This window comes from Grammomys surdaster, unplaced genomic scaffold, assembly GCF_004785775.1.
Source record: "Grammomys surdaster isolate TR1022 unplaced genomic scaffold, NIH_TR_1.0 125701, whole genome shotgun sequence".
Classification (NCBI taxonomy): Eukaryota; Metazoa; Chordata; class Mammalia; order Rodentia; family Muridae; genus Grammomys; species Grammomys surdaster.
In genome coordinates this window covers 2,525,765-2,546,227 of record NW_021620536.1, presented here as the reverse complement: position 1 = coordinate 2,546,227, position 20,463 = coordinate 2,525,765, and the positions used below count along the sequence as shown (strand labels likewise).

General features: G+C 39.7%; 1 protein-coding gene across 1 annotated transcript in view; it reads left to right on the top strand.

Moving 5' to 3' along the window:
- Positions 1–20,463, top strand: part of Col24a1 (collagen type XXIV alpha 1 chain) — a 157,624-nt gene that overhangs the window by 51,098 nt on the left and 86,063 nt on the right. Inside the window, exons 10-16 of the mRNA XM_028788098.1 lie at positions 2,587–2,640; positions 2,864–2,908; positions 3,014–3,058; positions 7,486–7,539; positions 14,280–14,333; positions 18,968–19,021; positions 19,414–19,467. Of these exons, the coding sequence (XP_028643931.1) occupies positions 2,587–2,640; positions 2,864–2,908; positions 3,014–3,058; positions 7,486–7,539; positions 14,280–14,333; positions 18,968–19,021; positions 19,414–19,467 (360 nt within the window). The remainder of the gene's footprint in view (positions 1–2,586; positions 2,641–2,863; positions 2,909–3,013; positions 3,059–7,485; positions 7,540–14,279; positions 14,334–18,967; positions 19,022–19,413; positions 19,468–20,463) is intronic.

The following is a 20,463-nucleotide window of genomic DNA, read 5'->3' as shown; positions in this document are numbered from 1 at the left end:
TGGGGATTACTGATAAAAGGACCCTTTGACGCCTGCCAGTATTTCCATCTGTGTCCAGCTGCCCGACAGGAGAAATGATTTGAGCAAAGCAGGATCACCTACACATGTGGGCTGGAGTTAAATCCGTGAGCACAACCCTCTTTTAAATTCCACCCTCTTTCTCTAGAGCCTTGGTATAGAGAGGCAGGCAGCCAGCAGATTTGGTACTGAGACCATTCTATTTAAGATTGGGATGCAGTAGAGGGGTAACTTTGTTAGAAATGTGCAACAATTTAGGGTTTTCTCTCCAACAGTGACACTTATGTGGTGATTAACACTCTGCAAATTGGTCCCTTCGAGGGGCTGCGTGTCACTTTAAGGTAAAGTGGCTTCGGTAGCATTTGTATTTAGGATCAGTGCTAGGCAGTAGCTAAAGTGTCTCTAGTGATAGACGCTTTTCCCTCTGCTCTGTCCAAAGTTTACAGCAGGGACCTTTCCTCGGGAGCCCTGGCAGTGTTGGTTTGCGTCAGTGGATCACTTGGTTCTGGCTGTGTAAAGCAAGGGCCAGAAAAAGATTGCTTGGCATCGTGAGTCAGGCGTGTGAGTGAGTTGAAAATTAATAGGGGTCATATCAAGATTCAGATCTGACTTTGAGAACATATAAGTACACCGAGTCCATCTGTCTGTGGATACAGTTATTTCCTTCATTCATGGACACTCAGTCTGCCATAACCTATCACGGAGGCCATAGAAACGGGCTCAGGGTTCTTATAAAAGTCTTCCTAAGTAAATCAAGCATACAGTATATGTTAACATTTTAGTTGACTGTAGGTTTCTTCTTTTAATTTAGTATTTATATCAAACAGAAGGCCCGTAGCCTGACACCCAATGCATTATATCACAAATTGCTCAGTCCTGAGTCTGGCTAAGTCTTTGATGAATTTACCTATGTTTCAAATATGCAATATTTCTTCAATGCTTTTCTTCAATGGAGTTGACGTATTCGATTCTCACTCTGGCTTTAAGAACCCTCTTCCAGCTCACTGCACCTAGCTTTGACATTCCTAACAGTACAGAAAAAAGCCTGGGTATTCTGTGTATGTACCCAGAAAATGACAAATCCAAAAGACACTTTCGAGCTGTTACTTTTTAAATATGATGCCAGATTACGTGCTTATTGTAAGACTGAATGTCTAATTCTCTTAGGCCTTGTTTATTTTTCCTCAGGAGTCACATCAGCAGTGAGGTTTATGTCTGCCACCACCAGAGGGAAACCTACTATGCTGCCGGGCTATGCCTCTAGCTCATTAGCGCACTCTTGCCTGAAGCATAGACAGTACCAGCCTTTCTTAGAGCAGGGCTCTCAAACTCTCACAACGTGACTTTCGCCTTACGATCTTACTGTGACCTCCTGACTTAGACGTGTACTTTCACATTGTATGTGGTTATTTTTTATCACTGAGAGCACAGAAATGAATATCTCTTGGTAAATGAAATAGTAAATGTAAAAACAAAAACTACAAAGGCCAGCAGAAGTTCAATGGTGAACTGCCTGCTAGAGGCCCTGATTTACCACCGGGATAATAACAACTGCACCAACAATAATCACTGTGAAACAGTTTTGCATAAGTGTGTTTTAATGCAAAACATTACACAAATGTTTTATATAAATTTTGCCTTAATAGGGAGATCCTCATGGGTCCTCCTGGGGTATTAGTGCTCCCTCCAAACCCTTGAGTGTACCTGGGAATACACTTAAACCAGGAATCCAGGAATCCAGCCTGGAGAGGCCTGTTGTAGCAAACAGCTTTGATAATAGAATTCTGGATCTTGGCACTAGAGCCAACACAGGGGCCCCTTCACCTCAGCACTTGACAGGGTCTCAAGATTGTATAGTTGTGCTGTATAGAAACCTTCTGCTTACCCATCACCCACTGGAACTATTTACTCTTTCTATGAAATCATAGAAATAAATTAAGTATTAAATAACTTTGCATTCCCTAGGTTCCATGATGAAGAAACTCACGATTATGTATCCACACAGCAATAGCTATCTCTTTTCTACAGTAGGTGCCCACGTAGAGGGTTTAAGACTTAAGTCCATTACAAAGCCCTTCGAGATATGTGTGCTTTAGAAAGCGAGACCTATCACTGTTTGAAAGCAGATGGCTTTCTCTGCAGATAACTCTTGAGTGGATATTGAGAAGATTTGCCACAAGTGCTTTCTATACCTGTTCTGAGCCCCTGCCATCTTCCAGTAGCTGCCGTCCAGTGGGCACATAGCAAGTGCAGTGTCCTGAACATTCATCTTCTAAAAATGCAGAGAGAAGAACAATTCCAAAATAATGAAACTTAAGAAGACTGTCTAGGTAAACAACCTGGGCTCTTTTAAGTTAACTTAGTCGTTTTATGGATAAATCCCACAGGACTTCTAAGTAAAAATATAAAATAATCAGCTTAGGTTAGAAACACCTCAGCAACTCTTATAGCTAATTCTGTACTTACCTTATTCTGTGGCATAAATTCTTTAAAACTTGGACTTGGTTTTATTTGTTATTAAGAAGAGCATTTCAAATTAACAATGGGATATTTTCCTTCTACCTGTAGGGACCCAGAGGACCAGATGGCCTCGTGGGGGATCAAGGTGGACATGGTGCCAAGGTACTTGCTGATTGACCATCTCCTGTGCAGTTAAATTTGGCAGAGTCGTTGTCTTGTATATTTAAATATTGATGTATTTCCTTCTACCGCACAGTTTTAACACACACCAGCCATGTTCTTTTTAATATTGAACTGTCTACTTGATGTCCTGTTTTCTCTGTGGTACCATGTAAGACCATGGCTCAAATTCTGACCAATCCATGTGATCTTAATATTTTACTAGGGTGAAAAAGGAAACCAAGGAAAGAGAGGGCTTCCTGGTCTTACCGTGAGTAGCAAACCACATCTCCTTACCCATGAACATTCTGATGTTCTCCCTTGTGCTATTTTGAGAAGGGCTGTCTGACCTAAGCATTTTGTCTCTCATGTGTAGGGTAAGGCTGGAAACCCTGGGGAGAGGGGAGTTCAAGGAAAACCAGTAAGTTTTTGTCTTTAATGTGTTATTGCTTTTAATAATCGAGCTGATATGACAATTGTAACTCTACTTTACTCTCACCATAATTGTTGTTTCTCTAAAACTCCTCTCAAAAGAAATGATGTGATGCGTAACTGTAATAGGACCTGACAATATCATACAAGAAGCTTCCGGAGCCTCTCTCCAGGCTTCATCCTAACTTACCTTGGGTGCCGTTTTTGTCTTCTGTGTTGCAGAGTCACGTGTATCTTGTTCTCTCGTTACACTACTGTAAGAGTCTGAGTATTTTATAGCGCTAGACATTTTCCTACCACCTAACATCTTACTAGACTTGAACAGATTTTCCTCTGGGCATCAGTAATTTCTGTGGTCATCATCATGAAAAAGGAGAGAAAGATTGAAAAAATGCATATATAAACATTCACATATGATGATCACATAAACGACCACTCAGCTTACACATATAAATAAGTTTAATTGCTTTCATTCTGAATCATAATGTTAGTCAAACTCTGATTTGTCATATAAATATATCTTATGATTAACATCTAAATAATTTGAAAAAGTCTATTGATTAGAGCTGGGGAGTTAGAAAAGACCAGGATGTAGGGGTTTCAGCTGGTGGTGTTTGTCACCTAGAACAATGTTTGCTTGTTCCTGTTTGAAATCTGCTGCCCCCTGCCTGTTGTCTTTCATTATAGCAATGTATTTGACAGCAGTCAAATCTAAAATACCAGAGATTTGAAAGAAAAGTAAATGACTGTCCTGAAAAAAGAGGTGTGTTTAGCCTTGTGCACTAACCGAAGGAGTTCTCAGAGAGCACCCTGCGTGTCTTCATATGTATCATGTTTTAGTCATTACAGTCAGGGTTAGCAATGCTTCTGTAGATTCTAACCACTTTGCTATCTATATTGTGGGCAAGGCTGAGCTCAACCGTATTCCTTTAATTTAAATAAAAATGAGGCTCACAAAAATAGGATTACTCATTATGTATACTGTTGACCTCTCTTAGAATTTTATCCTCCCTTTCTGCTTAGACAAATGAGACATCTCCTCAATCCCATGAAAGGTACTAGGGTTATTTTGCAACTGTCTTACAGCACGCAAGTCCTGTGGTCTCCTGGAAGGGTAAAGCCATTTTAAAAGATGTCACAGCTTAGAGAGAAAGTGATGAGTTTGTGATGACTGTTGAGATTTATGAAATCTTTGCCCACATTTTTCTTCCTTAAATGAAATGAAATTTTAGGGAAGCAGGGAACATTTCATTTGAAAAGCACCAAAGATTCACATTATCTTTCAGAGTAACCTTATAGTCTCTAGTCTTTTGGGTAGTGTCAAAAGTAGGCAATCCTCTGTAACACAGAGACATATTAGAGATCAGACGGCTTTTCTTGCATGCTCTGAAAAACGGCACAACCTTGCTTTAGTAGGTTGGCTATCTAGAGCATATTCTATTCACCCTTGAAATGAAGAAACTAATAACAACTGCCCCCTGCTTATTCCTTCTCCTTCCCTCTGTCTCCCTTCCCCCGCCCCGTAGAGACTGACCCAGGGCCTAAGTGCATGCTCTACCACTGATCTATTAGAGTCCCAAGAACCCAGACTGTCAGAATTATCAAAACAAATATTAAGTGAATCAAATAATAAACATGGTACTTTAATAATCCAGACAACCAGGAAGTGTACTTATCTATGGACCAATTCTCTTCCCATCCACCTGTAGATCTGATCTAAAAGTCAAAATCAGAAAGTTCATGATCCAATGGCTTTCTGGGGTCATGGAGCTTGGGAGGCTGTATTTGATCATCTAAATCATGAAAATTATAGCATTTCATACATTACCAAGTTTTCAATGAAAGCATCCTTTCAATTGATGCCAGATGCATAAAGATCTCTCTGATCCTGTTTGTCTCTCTTTTTTCCCTTTCATTCTTTCTAATGTTCCTTCAAGTAGCTTGAAATTCTATTATAACTTTGTTTAATCTTGACTAAGTTTTCTTCCAGTAATACTGTTTTGGCTTTGCTTATTGTGAACATTCATCTTGCTAGCTGTCGCAGGCTTGCAGTTTGTCTGATGTGTTCTTCTTGCTAATTTTCTTTTAACCCAGCTGGTCTTGTTATTTACCTAGAACATATTCTAGTTGGATCTTGCCTTTTGGTCTGATAATCTCTGTCTTTTAATTAGAGTATTTGGTCCATTTCTATTTAATCTTACTGCTATGATTGGACTTAGGTCTACTATCTTGTTCTTTACTATTCTGTGTTTTGTTCAGGGCCTTTTGTCTGTAAATTATATCTTAAGTTACCTATTGACTTTTGATTTGTATTCCTCATTATTAACTAAAGTAGTTATTCTAGGTCAGGATCAGTAAACTTTTCCCATAAAAAGCCAGCAAGGAAGCATTATATTCCAGAGTATATATGTAAAAATTTGCAGACCATAGGATTCTTTATTAACATGCCGTCTGTATATTGTGGTTATTTTACATATTACATCCACATGCATTCTGAAACTTCACTGTAAACAAAGCTGTTGTCTGAACATTAATAAAATTGTGTTTTCTTTAATATAAATCAGTTGTGTGCTTTCGAGCTTGGTGTGAGGAGATCAGCTCTCTGTCCATCTTCTCGTTTGCCATTTCTAGTGACCTTCCTTCCTTCGTGAAGGTTTAAATGGCTGAACATTGTCATTTCCCTGGAGCTTATGAAACATCTCCTAAGTTCCTTTTAGGAGAGTCTGCTAATGGTGAATTATCCTTTGAATTGTGTAACTTTTTTCACCTTTAATCCTGAAGGCAGTTTTCAGTGTATATAAAACTCTAGGTGTCATTCAGCACCATAAAGAGGCCATTGGGAGAGAAGGTCCCTGAAGGGAATACCTTTATGTATTTCTGTCATTATCTCCTTATGGAGTGGGTAACAGTGTATGTCTTGTATTTACACGTGTTGTTGGTCAAACAACACTTACTTTTATGTTTTGGCTTTGTATAAGTTACTCTACCTTTTTGAGTCTCTGTTTATCTATGTTTAAAAATGAACATCTGAGTGGGAGGAATTGAAGAGATGGGTCAAGGGTTATGAGCACATGCTACTCTTCCAGAGGATCTGAGTTTGATTACAGGCATTTACACAAGGGGACTCACGACTTCCTGCAGTTTCAGCTCAGAGGGATCAAATGCCCCCTACTGGTCTCCACAGGTAGCCACACATTCATGTTACACACAAACACGCACACACACACACAAATAATAATAATAATAATATCAACAACAACAAGAAAAGTGAAACTTTCATGGCTATAAATAGACACAGCAGTCTTTGTTATTCTCATGGCTATTTGTTCCCATAATTCCTGAGTTGAAGCCATAGAGTAGTCAGTTCTGCTACAGAGTCATATATCATTAATAACATCTGAAAAGCCTTAAGCAGAATTTTTATTTTAAGCCAATTTGTACTTTTCCTCTTAATCCTCAATAAAAATAGAGAACATGGAAATTAAGTCCTTGATTTGCAAAACGACCTCTGTGCAGAATCCACAGTATTAATGGAAATACTAAGTTGGTTCTGTGTCCAAACATGCTTTACAGAGCAAACTGAGAAGACGCCACTTAAAGGTCTGCACTTCCATTACACACTTCGTTTAACACAGCAGGCAGGCAGAGGTCTTCGTATTGATCCTGTCTACTAATTTAGGAGCCTGAAGTGAATGAAGAACATATGATTTCCAGAACTGAAACAGAGCTTTAGCCACAATAAGTAAATGAATATAATTTTAAAATGAAAAAAATGGAGTTTTGTTTTCTCTTACATAGAACTAAAATATAACCCATCAATTCTGTGTCTAACATATGCCCAAAGCAATGAAAACCCACGACTCACATATTGCACACCCGTGTTCACAGTAACATGCTGACAATAGCCAAAAGCTGGAGAAACCTAAGTGACCTCTGACAGATGAATGAACAAAATGTGGTTTGTGCATCAATGGGAATATTTTCCCCTTTAAAAAGGATGTTTTGACACAAGCTACAAGGAAACCCTGAAGACATTCTACGCTGTTAATAAGGCAGACACACAAGAGAACAAGTGTCATACAGTCTCACTTATAATTACCTAAACAGTAAAATTCATGGAGACAGACATAGTTACAGGGAAAGTGGCAGCAGGAATAAGTGAATTATTGGCAGAATCTCAACTGGAAAGATGAAATGGTTCTGGAGATGGATGGTGGACATGGTTGATAAACATTGTGGATCTATTTAATGCTAAAGAATTATATTCTTAACTGTGCTCATGATAAATCTTATATACAAAGAGAAAAACATGAGGAATACATAGAAAAGACCCTACAAGCAGAGGCAGGTGTGTAAACTAGCTAAAACACTTTTGGATATGCTTCTTTTCTACAAATTTCTCATTTGTTTGTCAAGGGCTTACAAGGACTCCCTGGCAGCTCAGGAGAGAGGGGCCCTGCCGGAGAACCAGTAAGTTTCTTTATGTTCTTCTAATTGTGGCTTTCCTTTGAGGTCCATTTTCTTTTCATGACTGTCTACAGTGTTGAAGTTGGCTTGCTTTAGAAACAGTATCGACCCTAGATAGCAAAGACAAAGTCTAAAGAATGGGCATTTTACTGTATCAATTCTGCTGGATACATACATACAAACAGATAAGCATACATACATGCATGCATGCATACATACATACATACATCATACATACACACACATACATACATTCATAAATAATACATGTGTGTGTTATTATAGTTTTTGTTGTTATTATGGCTCCATGTAGTCAAATTCAGCGCTTTTCTCTGTGACTGTTATAAGGGACGTATTTCTGTTTTTGGAGTAAGAAAACTTTTAGTGACACTCAGAAATGCTCTTTCTAGATGGCCTGCAGTTCTCATAATTGGTACATTGCCACACACAGAGTCAACAGCTCTATAATGAAAGCCATGTAGTGAAGCCAGTCTTTGTATCTGATTGGCCTAAATCTGCAAATATGATAGAAATGCCTTTACATCAACAGTACAACATATGCCACAGTTCCATAGCTGTAATCCAGTTCTGGAGTTTCAATGGAAAGTGCATTGTGCAAAGGGGAAAACTCCACACACTCCTTCCTCACAGCTTAGCCTTTATTGCCAATGAAATCATTCTTTCAGGCAATCATGGCAGATGTCAGATGCTGTAATGTGCTTCTCAGATTCATAACACAATATGGTCTTTGAGCCACTGGGTTGATATTATCACCAGTTGACACACAGTTTGCAGGTGGCCTTTGCGTAATTTAGTTAGTAACAAGTGGAAAAGATTACCAAAGAATAAAAGGTTAACACTCAACCTATGACATAAGCTCATTGAACAATGAGGGCTCACAATGTGTGTAGTTCTTGCCTGATAAATATCTAAGATGTGACATGAACTTTGCATAGCTAAGCCCTTGATTTGCTCTCTGTTTTATGTGCTTCAACCTGCTGTGCCTTCACTAAAGTTGATTTGCCCTGAAATAGTACAGTACACTTTTGCACAGCTTGGTTAAGTCTCTGAAAACCCCACAAGCCGGAGACCGTTTCTTTACCTTTGCTCTCTCTTTTGCTGGTACAATGCCCAGCAGATTCCATTTACTCAATGTGTGTTGGTTAAACTGAATAAACAAAGGGTCATGTACCCAAAGCTATCTGGGACACAGCAAATAGCATTAGACTGGGGAACTGGTATGAAGAACAATTGGATTTAATTAGATAAAAATGTCATCGAGCCATGGTCACAGTGGAGACAAAAATCTTAATATTTAAATGAGGAAATACTTCTGCTTTAAACTGATATAAGTAAACACTTCTTAGCAAAATGACCTAGTAGTGCTTAAAATGTCAATGAGAAGGTCATGGGATCATGGAACTGATAAATAAGATATAAACCAATTTATAATGGATTAACATATTTGTGTCGTATATTTGAACTAATGCTTCAATCATAGAAATGAGGGAAAGTAAGCACAAAAAACATATTTTATATTTAAAAAATAATATGATAAGAACTGCAACCTTTCTATCGCCAAAATTTAAAACTTTTATCTCCATTGTAAGACAAGCATTGCTATTCAATAGGTAACCATTCATTCCGGTTCACTCAGCAATTATTTATTAAGAATCTGCTCTCAGTGTTTAACAGCAAGCATAATGTTTCCAGTCTAGTGATAGATACGTTATCGATTAAATAATTACATGTAACAATAGATGATTGTGAATTGAGATAAATACCAGAAAGTATAGTCAGAGCTCAGTCCCCATAGGGGAGCAGTTCAGTGCTCAGTGGCAGTCTGTGGGTGCTCAAAACCCTTGTAGTAAATGGAATAGCCTCTTCTCATCACCTATTTATTTCTTCCTGTACACTTTAAATCATCTCTGAGCTATTTATAATACATAGTAAAATATAAATCCACATAAATAACTGCTATAGTATATTGTTTAAGGAACACTGTGAAGAAGAAAATGTCTGTATGTTTGACGTAGACATTTTTCTCTCTTCTGTATTTGATTAAATCCATGAGTGCAGAACAGATAGAGACTTACGTAGGAATTCAGACTTGGAGGATCTATGATAAATACGCTGTCATGATCTAGCGGCTCAAGAAAGCCTCCATGAGCAGAACCATGTGATCTGACAGGAAAGTTTTAGTTGTTTCTGCCAAGATGAGGAAATCTTGTTCCAGAACTAGAGGTTCCGCAACATGGCTAAGACAGTTGGACAGAAAGAAGGTATAACACAAGACCAGAAAGGGACATACTGACCACACACACACAGCTCTGTGCCCCCATCCCAAAGGATTTGTCCAGTTATCTTAAGGACTGGGGGGGGGGGAAGAACAGTGATCAGATTATAAATATTATCAAACTACATAGATGAAGGAGTCAAGAGCCAAGATCCAGATAAGATGCAGGCAAAAGTCTGATAAGCAGGCAAGAAAGAAGTGGAGAGAAGGAAAAGATTCCAAAGATGTTTTTAAAAGCAGTGGGAGAGACAGTGCCTGTTTGTGAGTGTCATGCCCGAGTGTCTGGCTTCTTGCATTGAATATCACTCATTGGAGCAGGAACACAATTGAAACCCTGGGCTGGTGAACTGAAGGTTCCAGCACTGAGTAAGGAATATGAGATGCCTTCAAGAAACGTTACAAGTGTCGGCTGGATTCAGATCAGAGGAAGGCACTAAAGTGAGAAATGTGAGATTTGGGGCTGGAGATGGCTCAGAAGTTAAGAGCACTTGCTGCTCTCGAAGAAGATCCACTTCTGCTTCTCAGAAACCAGAAAGAGTGTGGCAGTCCCCAGCCAAGCCACCTGCCACTCCAGCTGCACGGCATCTCTGCCCTCCTCTGGCTTCAGTAGGCACCAGATATACATTTGGTTCACGTATATACATGAAAGCATACGCTCAGAAAGACATAAACATCAAATGCCCAGAAAGACACAAACATCATTGCTTGGAGACAGCAGGGATGAGAGAGAAGAAAAGTTCTTTCAAAAGACATGATAGGACCAACAAGATGACTCAGTGGCTAAAGTGCCTAGCCTGCTGCTAAGTGTGGCCACCTGAGTCTGATCCCAGGGACATTCATGGTGGAAGAAGAGGGAGGAGAAATTACACCCGTGTGTTACCCTCTGACTTCCATTGGTGCTTTGTGGCAAGACACATACACACACACACACACACTACAATAAGTAAATAAATATAAATAATAAAAAAAAAGTAATGAGAACTGAGCTTAGTGTCAGTTGGTACTCCTTTTATTCTACAGAGGTGAACTTTTTATTCTACAAAATAGGACACATATTCCAAAGAACTGAGCATAAAGAATGGGTTTTATAGACAAAATAACCTAAGTAAATCAGAAACAAAGAGCAAGGGAGACCTGGGAGCTTCCAAACCAATGTCATTGTAAAGTGAGGCAGACAGTCACAGAGAAGACGCCTGATCTTGGTGGGTCAAAGCTGGAGGAGCATCAGTACAGTGCTGACTGAAATGGGCTTGCTTGGAGATTAGCATTCCTGCCTGACTCCTCAGAAAGTCGGGAGTGCTGAGCCTTCTTTGGTTCCTTGTTGCTGCTGCTCTTCAGCATTTGCATTTCAGTCTGTCTGTCCTGTTGGGGCTTAATGAGAAGTCTTGATCCCAAACAATGACTTTCTCCAGTGACTTTTGTAGTGGATGGAAGGCTGAAGTTAAGTTTTAAAGTTTTCTATGTGGGTAGAAAAGAATAGGAACACCAAAAGTAAAGGGTAAACAAATGAGGCGAATCAAATATACATTGGAAGTTTCAGACTTGCCTTAGTATGTTGGAGTAAGAGACAGGCTGTAGCTGGCAATCCCGTCACTGTTTTAGAGATCAAGTGCCCTTAAAACAGCCACACTGTGTGGCTCCTTCAAGCTGTGACTACAGCAACATGGAGCGGCTTAGACAATGACCACGTGACCCACAAACCCCCAAATACTAGCTGACCCTCCAAGGAAAGTTTAGTGCCCATTAACTTCTGGTCTCATTTGGTCCTTCAGGCTCTCTCCTGTTCTCTGTAGCCTTTGCTAAATCCCATAATGGAGAGCAAGTGTGGGGACAAGGACTCCTGCAAATGTAACGCAAATACCCAGGAACTGGGACATTTCATAGGAATAAAGTAAACTTCTATACATGCCGGGAGAGACCAAACTTTCATTCAGTAACAGAATAGACATTATACTGGAACTCACATAAAATGTGAGCCAAGATAGACCACATTGTGGGCTAAAATGTGCATCTTAACAAACTTCAAAGAGTAAACATAATACAATGTGTGCTCACAGACCATAGCAGCATTAAGTTAAAAATTAAAAATAAAGGCATGGTGATAAAAACACAGTTCTAAATAATGTACTGATGAATGATGCAACTTCCTGCCAGCAACATGGCTTAGCACACAGAAGTGCACAAGATGAATGGTCTTAGTTTAGTCCCTGGAATCCACAGTGGAAGAGAAGCAGCCCCTTCCGGTGTTCTCTAGCCGCTACACTGTGATGCACATATACCCATTAACACATGTAACCATACACATGTGTGCACATGCACACACATAACAACCTAATGATAAAACTCAGAGGAAAAAACTCATTTGATACCATTGCAAAATTAAAGTGAAATTACAGCCTAAAAAATTGTGGATTTGAAGGAAATTTGCCACATAAATTTTAGAGATGTGGAAGAGATAGAACAGGTACCCTTGCTCTTCCAGAGGACCTGAGTCAATTCCCAAGGTCCACGTGGCAGCTCATGACTGTCTGTAACTTCAGACTCAGAGGATCCAAAACCCTCACAGAGACATACATCCAGGCAAAACACCAATGCACGTAAAATTAAAATAAAAGGGTTGTTCTTTTTTATTTTAGAAAATATTAGAAACAAATAGTTTCAAATAGTCTAAACTTCCACTTGGAAACAAGAGAAGATTGAATATAGATTGAGGATAATAAGGCATGTGATAGATAGAAAAGACAAAAACTATTTCAAAAAATCAATGAACCCAAAGCAGAGAAAATCTCTCAATGTCTGGGCAGAGTAATCAAGATACTAATAAGAAAACACAAACTACTGATACCAGAAATTAGATAGAAGCCATCGCTACTGATTGCATACACATTAAAAGGGTGAACAGTTCCTATATCTACAAACTCTGTCACTCAGACATTAATCGGCTATTTAAAAGACTATTTTAACAGAGCTCACATAAAGATCATTTGTATATATCTATGTGAGTTAGCCACTTAACTCAATAATTAATAACTTTACAAAGCAGAAAGCACAGTGCTGATGATCTCACTGACTAAGTCTATTAAACATTTAGCAAACAAATGGCAGAAATTCTGTATAGCTTGAGATGGGGGAGCTTCTTCCTGGCTCATTCCAAGAGGCCAGAATTATTCCAGGACCAAAACCAAACACATAGGTTATAGGGAAAGAAAAGCACAGATAAGCTCACTCAGGAACATAAGTACAAAATCCTCAGCAGAATGTAAGATCAATCCAATACCATTGCTTGTACATCATGACCAAGTAAGATTTATTCCAGGTATGCAGGGAAGTTTAATATTCAGAAATGTATGTAATCCATCAACTTAATAGTCTAAAGAAGAAAATGCAATGTCATAAATACATCCAGGAAAACTATTTGACAAATTCCCATATCCACTCATGCTAAAAAATAAAATACAGATTCTCAACAAATTTGGAAAAGGAGGGAAATCCTTATTCCAATTTCCTATGAAGAAAAGCCTTATGAGAAAATAACCTTAAAGCCAGAAAACTGAATACAGTTCCTTACATGCATGCAACATATCATTTGGCAAATAAAAAAAAAAGTAAGAAAAGAGCCATCAAGTTAAAATATTTGTAGACAAGCCACAAGTGCATGGTGTTGAATGAAAGAAGACAAACTGGAAAGCTTTGCACTATGACATTCTGGGAAAGGCAAGACTATAGAGACAGGGGAAAACACATATTTGTCCTTTAAAATATTTTTGTCATGTATTTGCCAGGGTTCTTAAGGAGATATATGACTGTCACACATAGTAAATAAGGTACATTGTGAAAGCCCTTAGCACATGCTCTAGTTGCATTTCTGTGACAGTGATAGAGCATTGTGACCAAAATCATCATAGGAAAGAAAGGTACATTTCAGCTTATAGACTGCAGTCTGTCGCTGGGGACGTCAGGGCAGGACCTGGAAACAGAAACTGTAGAGGCATGCTGTTTGCTGGCTTCATTACAACGTTATGCTCAGCTTGCTTTCTGAGCCCTGGACCACCTGCCTAAGGAATGGTGCCGCCCACAATAGTCTGAGCTCTCCCACATCAACTAATGATCAAGACAGCCCCCCACAAACGTGCCCACAGTTAGAGATAGCTAGGACTGCACAATATTTGAAAACTGTTAGGTATTTGACAAATGTTTGTCAAATGAATGAGTGAACCAAAGAATAAAATGTAACAGTACCCCTTGCTCTATTTTTACTTTGAGTACAAGCATAGTTTAGCATCATTCATGAAGCAACACAGATGAACCAACCAAAGTTAAAATTGTATTTATACAAAGAGCAAAGTAATATGTCAGTCAGATACTATTTATTAAAATGAAGTTGAGATGTGTTGTTTATTAAAAGAGTAAACTTTGATTCTCATATTTTTAATTTGTTTGAATGTAGGGACCCCGAGGCCTGCCTGGTGATGTTGGACTTCCTGGAGAGATGGGTGTGGAGGTAACATTTTGTAATTCATTCAAAATTTTTGAATCAACGTGTTTTATAAAACAAGGTGAATTGAATAATTGAGTATATGTCATGGAGAATGGTTTTATAGAATTTTCTTTTATATTTAGAAAATAAAACCTAAAACTATATAAAAGGCAGAAATAATCAATGTGTGGAGATAATTTCATACAGACAAAGTTCTCCTCTAAGAAGTAGTTCATCGAAATGTTGGGACCAAAAGTGAATAAAGATTTTCCTTCCCTGATAAGAGCTGACCTGACAGCTCTTCACTCTAAGAGGTGGCATCCTTTAGAGAATGGGGAGTTTTGCCATCCCCCTATTTACTGTATTATTTGGAATAATAAACCACATCTGTTTTAATTTTGAAATTCAATCACTTCATTTCTGTTTCTGACTTTAGTAGTAAAACCATACATTCCCTGCCCCCCCCCCACTTCCCTGGCATCTGTGAAAGTTATCTACCTCTCTGTCTGTCTGTCTGTCTGTCTGTCTGTCTCTCTGCCTCTGTCTCGGTCTCTGTCTCTTTCTCTGTCTCCTCACTTTATCTTCTCATTATCCTTTCTCAGACTCACGTGGAACTGCCCTTCCGCCTCCTCGGCTTTGCTGACTCAATCCTAATGTCAACATAAAAGCGCTAACTCCTATCTCTCTTCTTGAAGCACCCATTGACATCTTGATAGTCTTTCATATATCTATCCACCTAGATAGCCCATGAACGTCTCATGTGCAAATCCTGTGCACTCCTGTTCTTCTGTTTCTATATGCAAAGCCCATTACTTTCCTGTTCTTCCATTTCCATGAGCATCTCACTGAAAGATCCCATGATACTCAGCACACCCAACCTGAGAGTCATCCTAAGCTCGCCCTTCTCTCTTCAGTTCTCCTGCAAAAGCCTAACCTTCCACTTCATGCCATGTCTCTTCCGACTCCCCTCAGGCCCTCAGCTAATCATCACCAGTTTATGTTTCTTGCAACATTCTTGAGATTCTTTAAAAGTTGCAAGATCTTTACAATAAACATCCATCTCCTTTTTTAATTTTATGAACTTTATTATTTTAAAAAGTCTGCAAATAAAAAACTCGCACACCAAAATTAACTGATTTCTTAACACAATAATTTCTAAACAGTTCACTCCTCGTGGCTTGGGGGCACAGGTCCCCTTCCTTGGCTATGCCTCGCCTCTCACTGTGCTCTCAGCAGTGGATGCAAAAATGCAAGATAAGGTCCCAGACTCCTGTACAAGCGCATAATATACTTCAGAGTACAGTCAACATCAACAAGCATTACATTGCAGTGGGTCAGGCTCTGTGCTGCAGAAATTGACAGGGAAATATAGGAACAGAGCAGTTGATGCTTGACCCTGCCTGGAAGAAGGAAATAAGACATGCATATGGGAACATAAAAAATTAGATTGAAGCAGCGAGAAAGGAGCTTTAGTGAAAAGAGAAAGGACACTATGGATAAAAGAATCCCAGGAGGAAGGGGCATTAGGGAGATGCTCAGACTGTGGGGCTGTGTGGAATATTAACTGTCAACAGAGAATGGAAAGTGACCAGAAGGAAACCATGGAAAGTGATGTGTTTATCAAAAGATGAAGAGAGGATGGGATATGTTCTATGGAGGTGTGGTGAGGTGTGGGAGAAGGGGGTGCCTCCGTAGGCCGATGCCAAGGCATCTCTTCCCCCTGAGGGACCAGTCACATGACATAGAGTTTATTCAGGGCATGGGGAGGGGAGTTAAGAGGGTAGTAAAGGCAGAGAAACTCAGAGAGACTAGAGGAGTAGAGACAAAGAGGTCGGGCATGAGTATATGGAGAGAGAGGAGAAAAGGGAATGGGGATGGAGGGGGTAAAAGGAGAGGGGACAGAGCAGGAGCAAGAAGGCAAGAGAGTAAGAGAGAGAGGAGGGGGCAAGCAGCCCCTTTTATGGTGGGTCAGGCCTACCTGGTCAGGCCAGGTAACTGTGGGCTGGAGCTTAGACAGAATGCTCACAAAAAGTCTCAAGTACACTACTAAAAAGTTTGGCCTTTTTACCTTGGGATCTTATAAGTCATTATATAAACAAGGCAATAATAAAGTCAAATTCATATTTTGGAAAAATAGTTCTAGCAGCTGAATGAGAAATGTTTCTCAGCAAGTGTAAGGCTAGGTCTACCTATTAAAAGGGTTTTAAAGAGTGACATGTGAGCACACATCTGCAATCCTAGCACTTGAGACTTTGAGGCAGGAGGATTATTCTGAGCTCGAGGCTAGCTTGTGAAACAGTGAACTCTGGAACAGCTTGGGCTATGCTGTGAGATTCTGATAGAAGAAAAAGAGGAGGAAAAGAAAGAACGAGGGGGAAAGAGAGGGAGAGGGAGGGAGGAAGGGAGGGGGAGAGAGAGAGAGAGAGAGAGAGAGAGAGAGAGGGAGGGAGAGAGAGAGGAAGGGAGGGAGGGAAAGAAGGAAGACAGGGAAAGGAACGAAGGAGCAAAGGAGGCTGGTGAACTAAAGTGACTGATGTACACACACAGATGCTTGTCATACAGATTCTACAGATCTTTCATATGTGGAATTTGGAAAACGGAGCCGAAAGAGAACTCAAATCATTCTGACATTTCTAGGTCATGTGACAGAAGTGACAGTGCCTCTTCCTGAGTCCGGAAGGCTGCAAGGGAGCAGATGCCGCAGTCTGCTTGTCCACCCAAGGGCTTACAAATAACAGTGCTGACTAAGATCTGACCAACAGATAGCACTTATGACCACCAGTGCTGGGTCACATCCCAAGCCTGAAGAGACCACAGAGAAACCCGACCTCAGAGCTTGAATTTTTAAAGAGAGTAGACAGATAAGATTCTGTTGTGATAAGGCTGTGAAATGCCCTCGGAGAGCTGAGGAAAATACAGAGGTTTCAACAGTGGATGAAAAGCAGAGAAAAGAGGGCACCCATTAGCAAATAAAAGATGTGCCTCACCCTGCAGCAGAGTGACTGAGGACCCCCAACTTTGACTACACTTGACCTCTAAAGCGTGCTTGGGCCACTGGCAGAATTTACATGTTCTGCTGCTTCTGCAGGTTTGCACAGCTTCATGAGGCTAGTACAGGTATTTTCCCCATTTTACAGAGGAAGAAACTGAGGCGTGAAATTACCAAAGAACACTAGCTTGTGTTAATATCAAGCTCAGATCCAAACCCAGGTGCTCGGCCTCAACATTTATTGCTAGTTCCTCAACCTAGCACTGACCTCATAGTTAGTTGTATGTAATTAAAATGGTGGAAAAGAAGACTGGGAAAAATAAAAAATAATAATAAAAAATAAAAAATAAAGATAAATAAATAAATAAAATAAGAAATAAACATCAAGGAGTCAAAACACAAAAGCCTAGTTTTCTCTAAGCGGTGGGAACAGAGTTTTCATTATCTGCCGTCTCTTCTGCTGTGTATGTGCTTCTTCATTTTATCCTGAAAAACAGTGAATGTGGGTGGTAGTAGTTTATGAAAAAGAAAAACTGAACCTCCTCCATCTAAGATACTATTAAATTATGCAATCATTATCTTAATCTAATAATTATAAAAAAGAGTCTCATCTGTGCATCAAAAATATTGCAGAATTTCTGAAAGGAAATTAAAAAAAGAGTAGAGGAAAAACGGGGGCAGGGGTAAAGGAAGGCGCACAGTTCCACTTCCAGCTATAGAGCGATTGGAAGTTGTTAGCTGCAGGGAGAAAGTGAGGGTATCTCAAAGATTATAGCCCTTGATAAGTTGACCGCTCTCCTGTAGAAGATCATGTATCCAAAAAGACCTGGGCTGAACTAATTGGTCTTGAAGGATTCTTTTTTTAAATGACACAAAGTTGGGTAGGTAGGGGGCATGAATTGGGGAAGACTTAGGAGAGATGGCATGATCTAATGGCACATATACAAAGTTCGGGACGAATTAATAAAAAGAATAGAAGAGAGGGAATAATAAGACTGGGGAGGGGCACATAGGAGACACAAAATACCAAGCCACAACAAAACAAAACAAAACAAAACAACGCCATTTATGCTTCTGGGAGACTGAAACAAAACAAGAGAAGCTGTTAAAACCTCAGACCTTGAAAGAAGCAAAGATTGCAAGAAATTGTGTTTTCAAGGTCAAAACAATCAAAGCTTCCCCAACAATGCTAGACTCACCATGAAAACAGACTAGAAAAATAATTCAGTACATCTACTTTTTGGTGTGACAACTTTATCCTTAATTCATTTGTATATTTTATTTTAAAAATATGAAAACCATCCATTGATCCTAAGGAAGTTGGTTTCGGTGGGCACAGGAGGAAGGGGCATGATGATAAAGGTAGAGAACGACTTTTAAATCTGAGGATAGAAAACTTGAGGCTGTAGGAAGTAGTTTTCTCACATCCTCTAAGGTCTCAATGATGAGGGTTTGGGGGAAAATCGTCTTAATTGTTCTGGTTTCAAGTGAAGCTGTTTCTGATATTTGAACTATTAAGGAATCCTAGAATGTGTCTGTCTTATGCTTCAATGTTTGTATAGAGGCAGCCCAAACCCTCTTCTATACATGGACTCACCTTTGAGCTGAAACTCAAACCACCTTCTTCTGGGTTGGTACGCTTGTAACTTGTCAAACCATTCTCTTTTAGGGACCTCCAGGCACTGAGGGAGACTCTGGCCTGCAAGGTGAACCAGGTGCTAAGGTAACCAACCATTTGAAAGTGTAAGCAAGAAGGACATCTCTAACTTAACACACATATTTTCCCCAGTTTGACAAACACCATCTTTTTTATTTTTGGAGGGGGGCATGGTGGAGACAGTGTCTCACTGTGTAGCCAGGGCTATACTGAAACTCATTATGTAGAGCAGGCTGGCCCAAAACTCACAAAGAGCCACTATATCCAAGTGCTGGGAGTAAAGGCGTGAGCCACCACACTTGGCACCATCATCTTGAAGGCAGATTTAAGGCAGACCTTCAGGAGAGCAGAAAGTACTTAAGACGCTGATTCTTATAATATGCACTCGGTGATTAGAAGAACAACTTAAGTGAAGAAAAGCTTAGTCTTCCAGCTTAGCCTTCCTTTTGTCTCTCCAGGGAGATCTCGGATCTACTGGCAGTGCTGGAGCCACTGGGGAGCCGGGGCCACGAGTGAGTACCTACAATATCAAGCTTAATGCACCCACCCACTTGTTTGGGGGCACTCAAAACTTAACTACTCTAATCACACCAAAAAGTAGTGTAAATAAGCCTTTCATACGCACTGTGAAATGTTTCCTGGCTTTAAAAACTACACACTAAACCTCGTTTACATTCTAAGTTAGGCATTTGGAATCCGAAGTGTCTTTTCTCAAACCCAGGTGTGCTCTAAAGAGCTTGCCAAAAATGTTCGGTCATGTGGTTACTGCTCAGTGATGCATGAAAAAGAACTTCACAAATCACTGGTCAACACACAGGACTTTGTGGAAACTAACAGACAGATGAGAGCCTGAAATGTAATTTGTGTTTAAAAACCATCCCAGGACCCTGTGAAGCTAAGGAGATGCAAGGAAGTGTTTATGAGTAGTTGTAATTTGATAGCCTAGAAAAGTTATAATAATATAGACCTGCATTAAGCCATGATAAGTTGGCTTTTTTTTCTTTTTTTTTCTTTTATTGGGCTTTTTTCCTAAAATAGCAATGTTCAAGATAATTTTTCACTAAGAAGAAAAAGTATGAAGACTTACTTTTTTGTGTCTGGTTTGTTGCTTTGGGTCTTCCTTTTAGGAGCTGGGGATTAGAAATCAGTTTAATACATGGATCGTAAAGGAGAGTTGTGTGAATCTATTAAACAGTATTGGTTAATTCACTTTAACTTAATTATGAAGACAGCGACACTGCTTTAGCAGCTTTAGAAGCTATGGTCTATGCCTTCACAAGTTCTATATTGAAAAGGCAGCTTATGGGTGCGCCTTGGCCATAATCCTTGCCTCTCGGAGGGGAGAAAATACAGAAACTGGGAGTCAAATGAAACGATCACGAATGAGTTTGGTCCCGTTAACTCATGTTAAGTTCACTACAGCAAAGAACTGCATTTCTTACCACGGCGGTGTTTACATTCCCTGATCTCAGAGGCACGATCTAGCTAGGTTAATGTCCAGTCTCCAG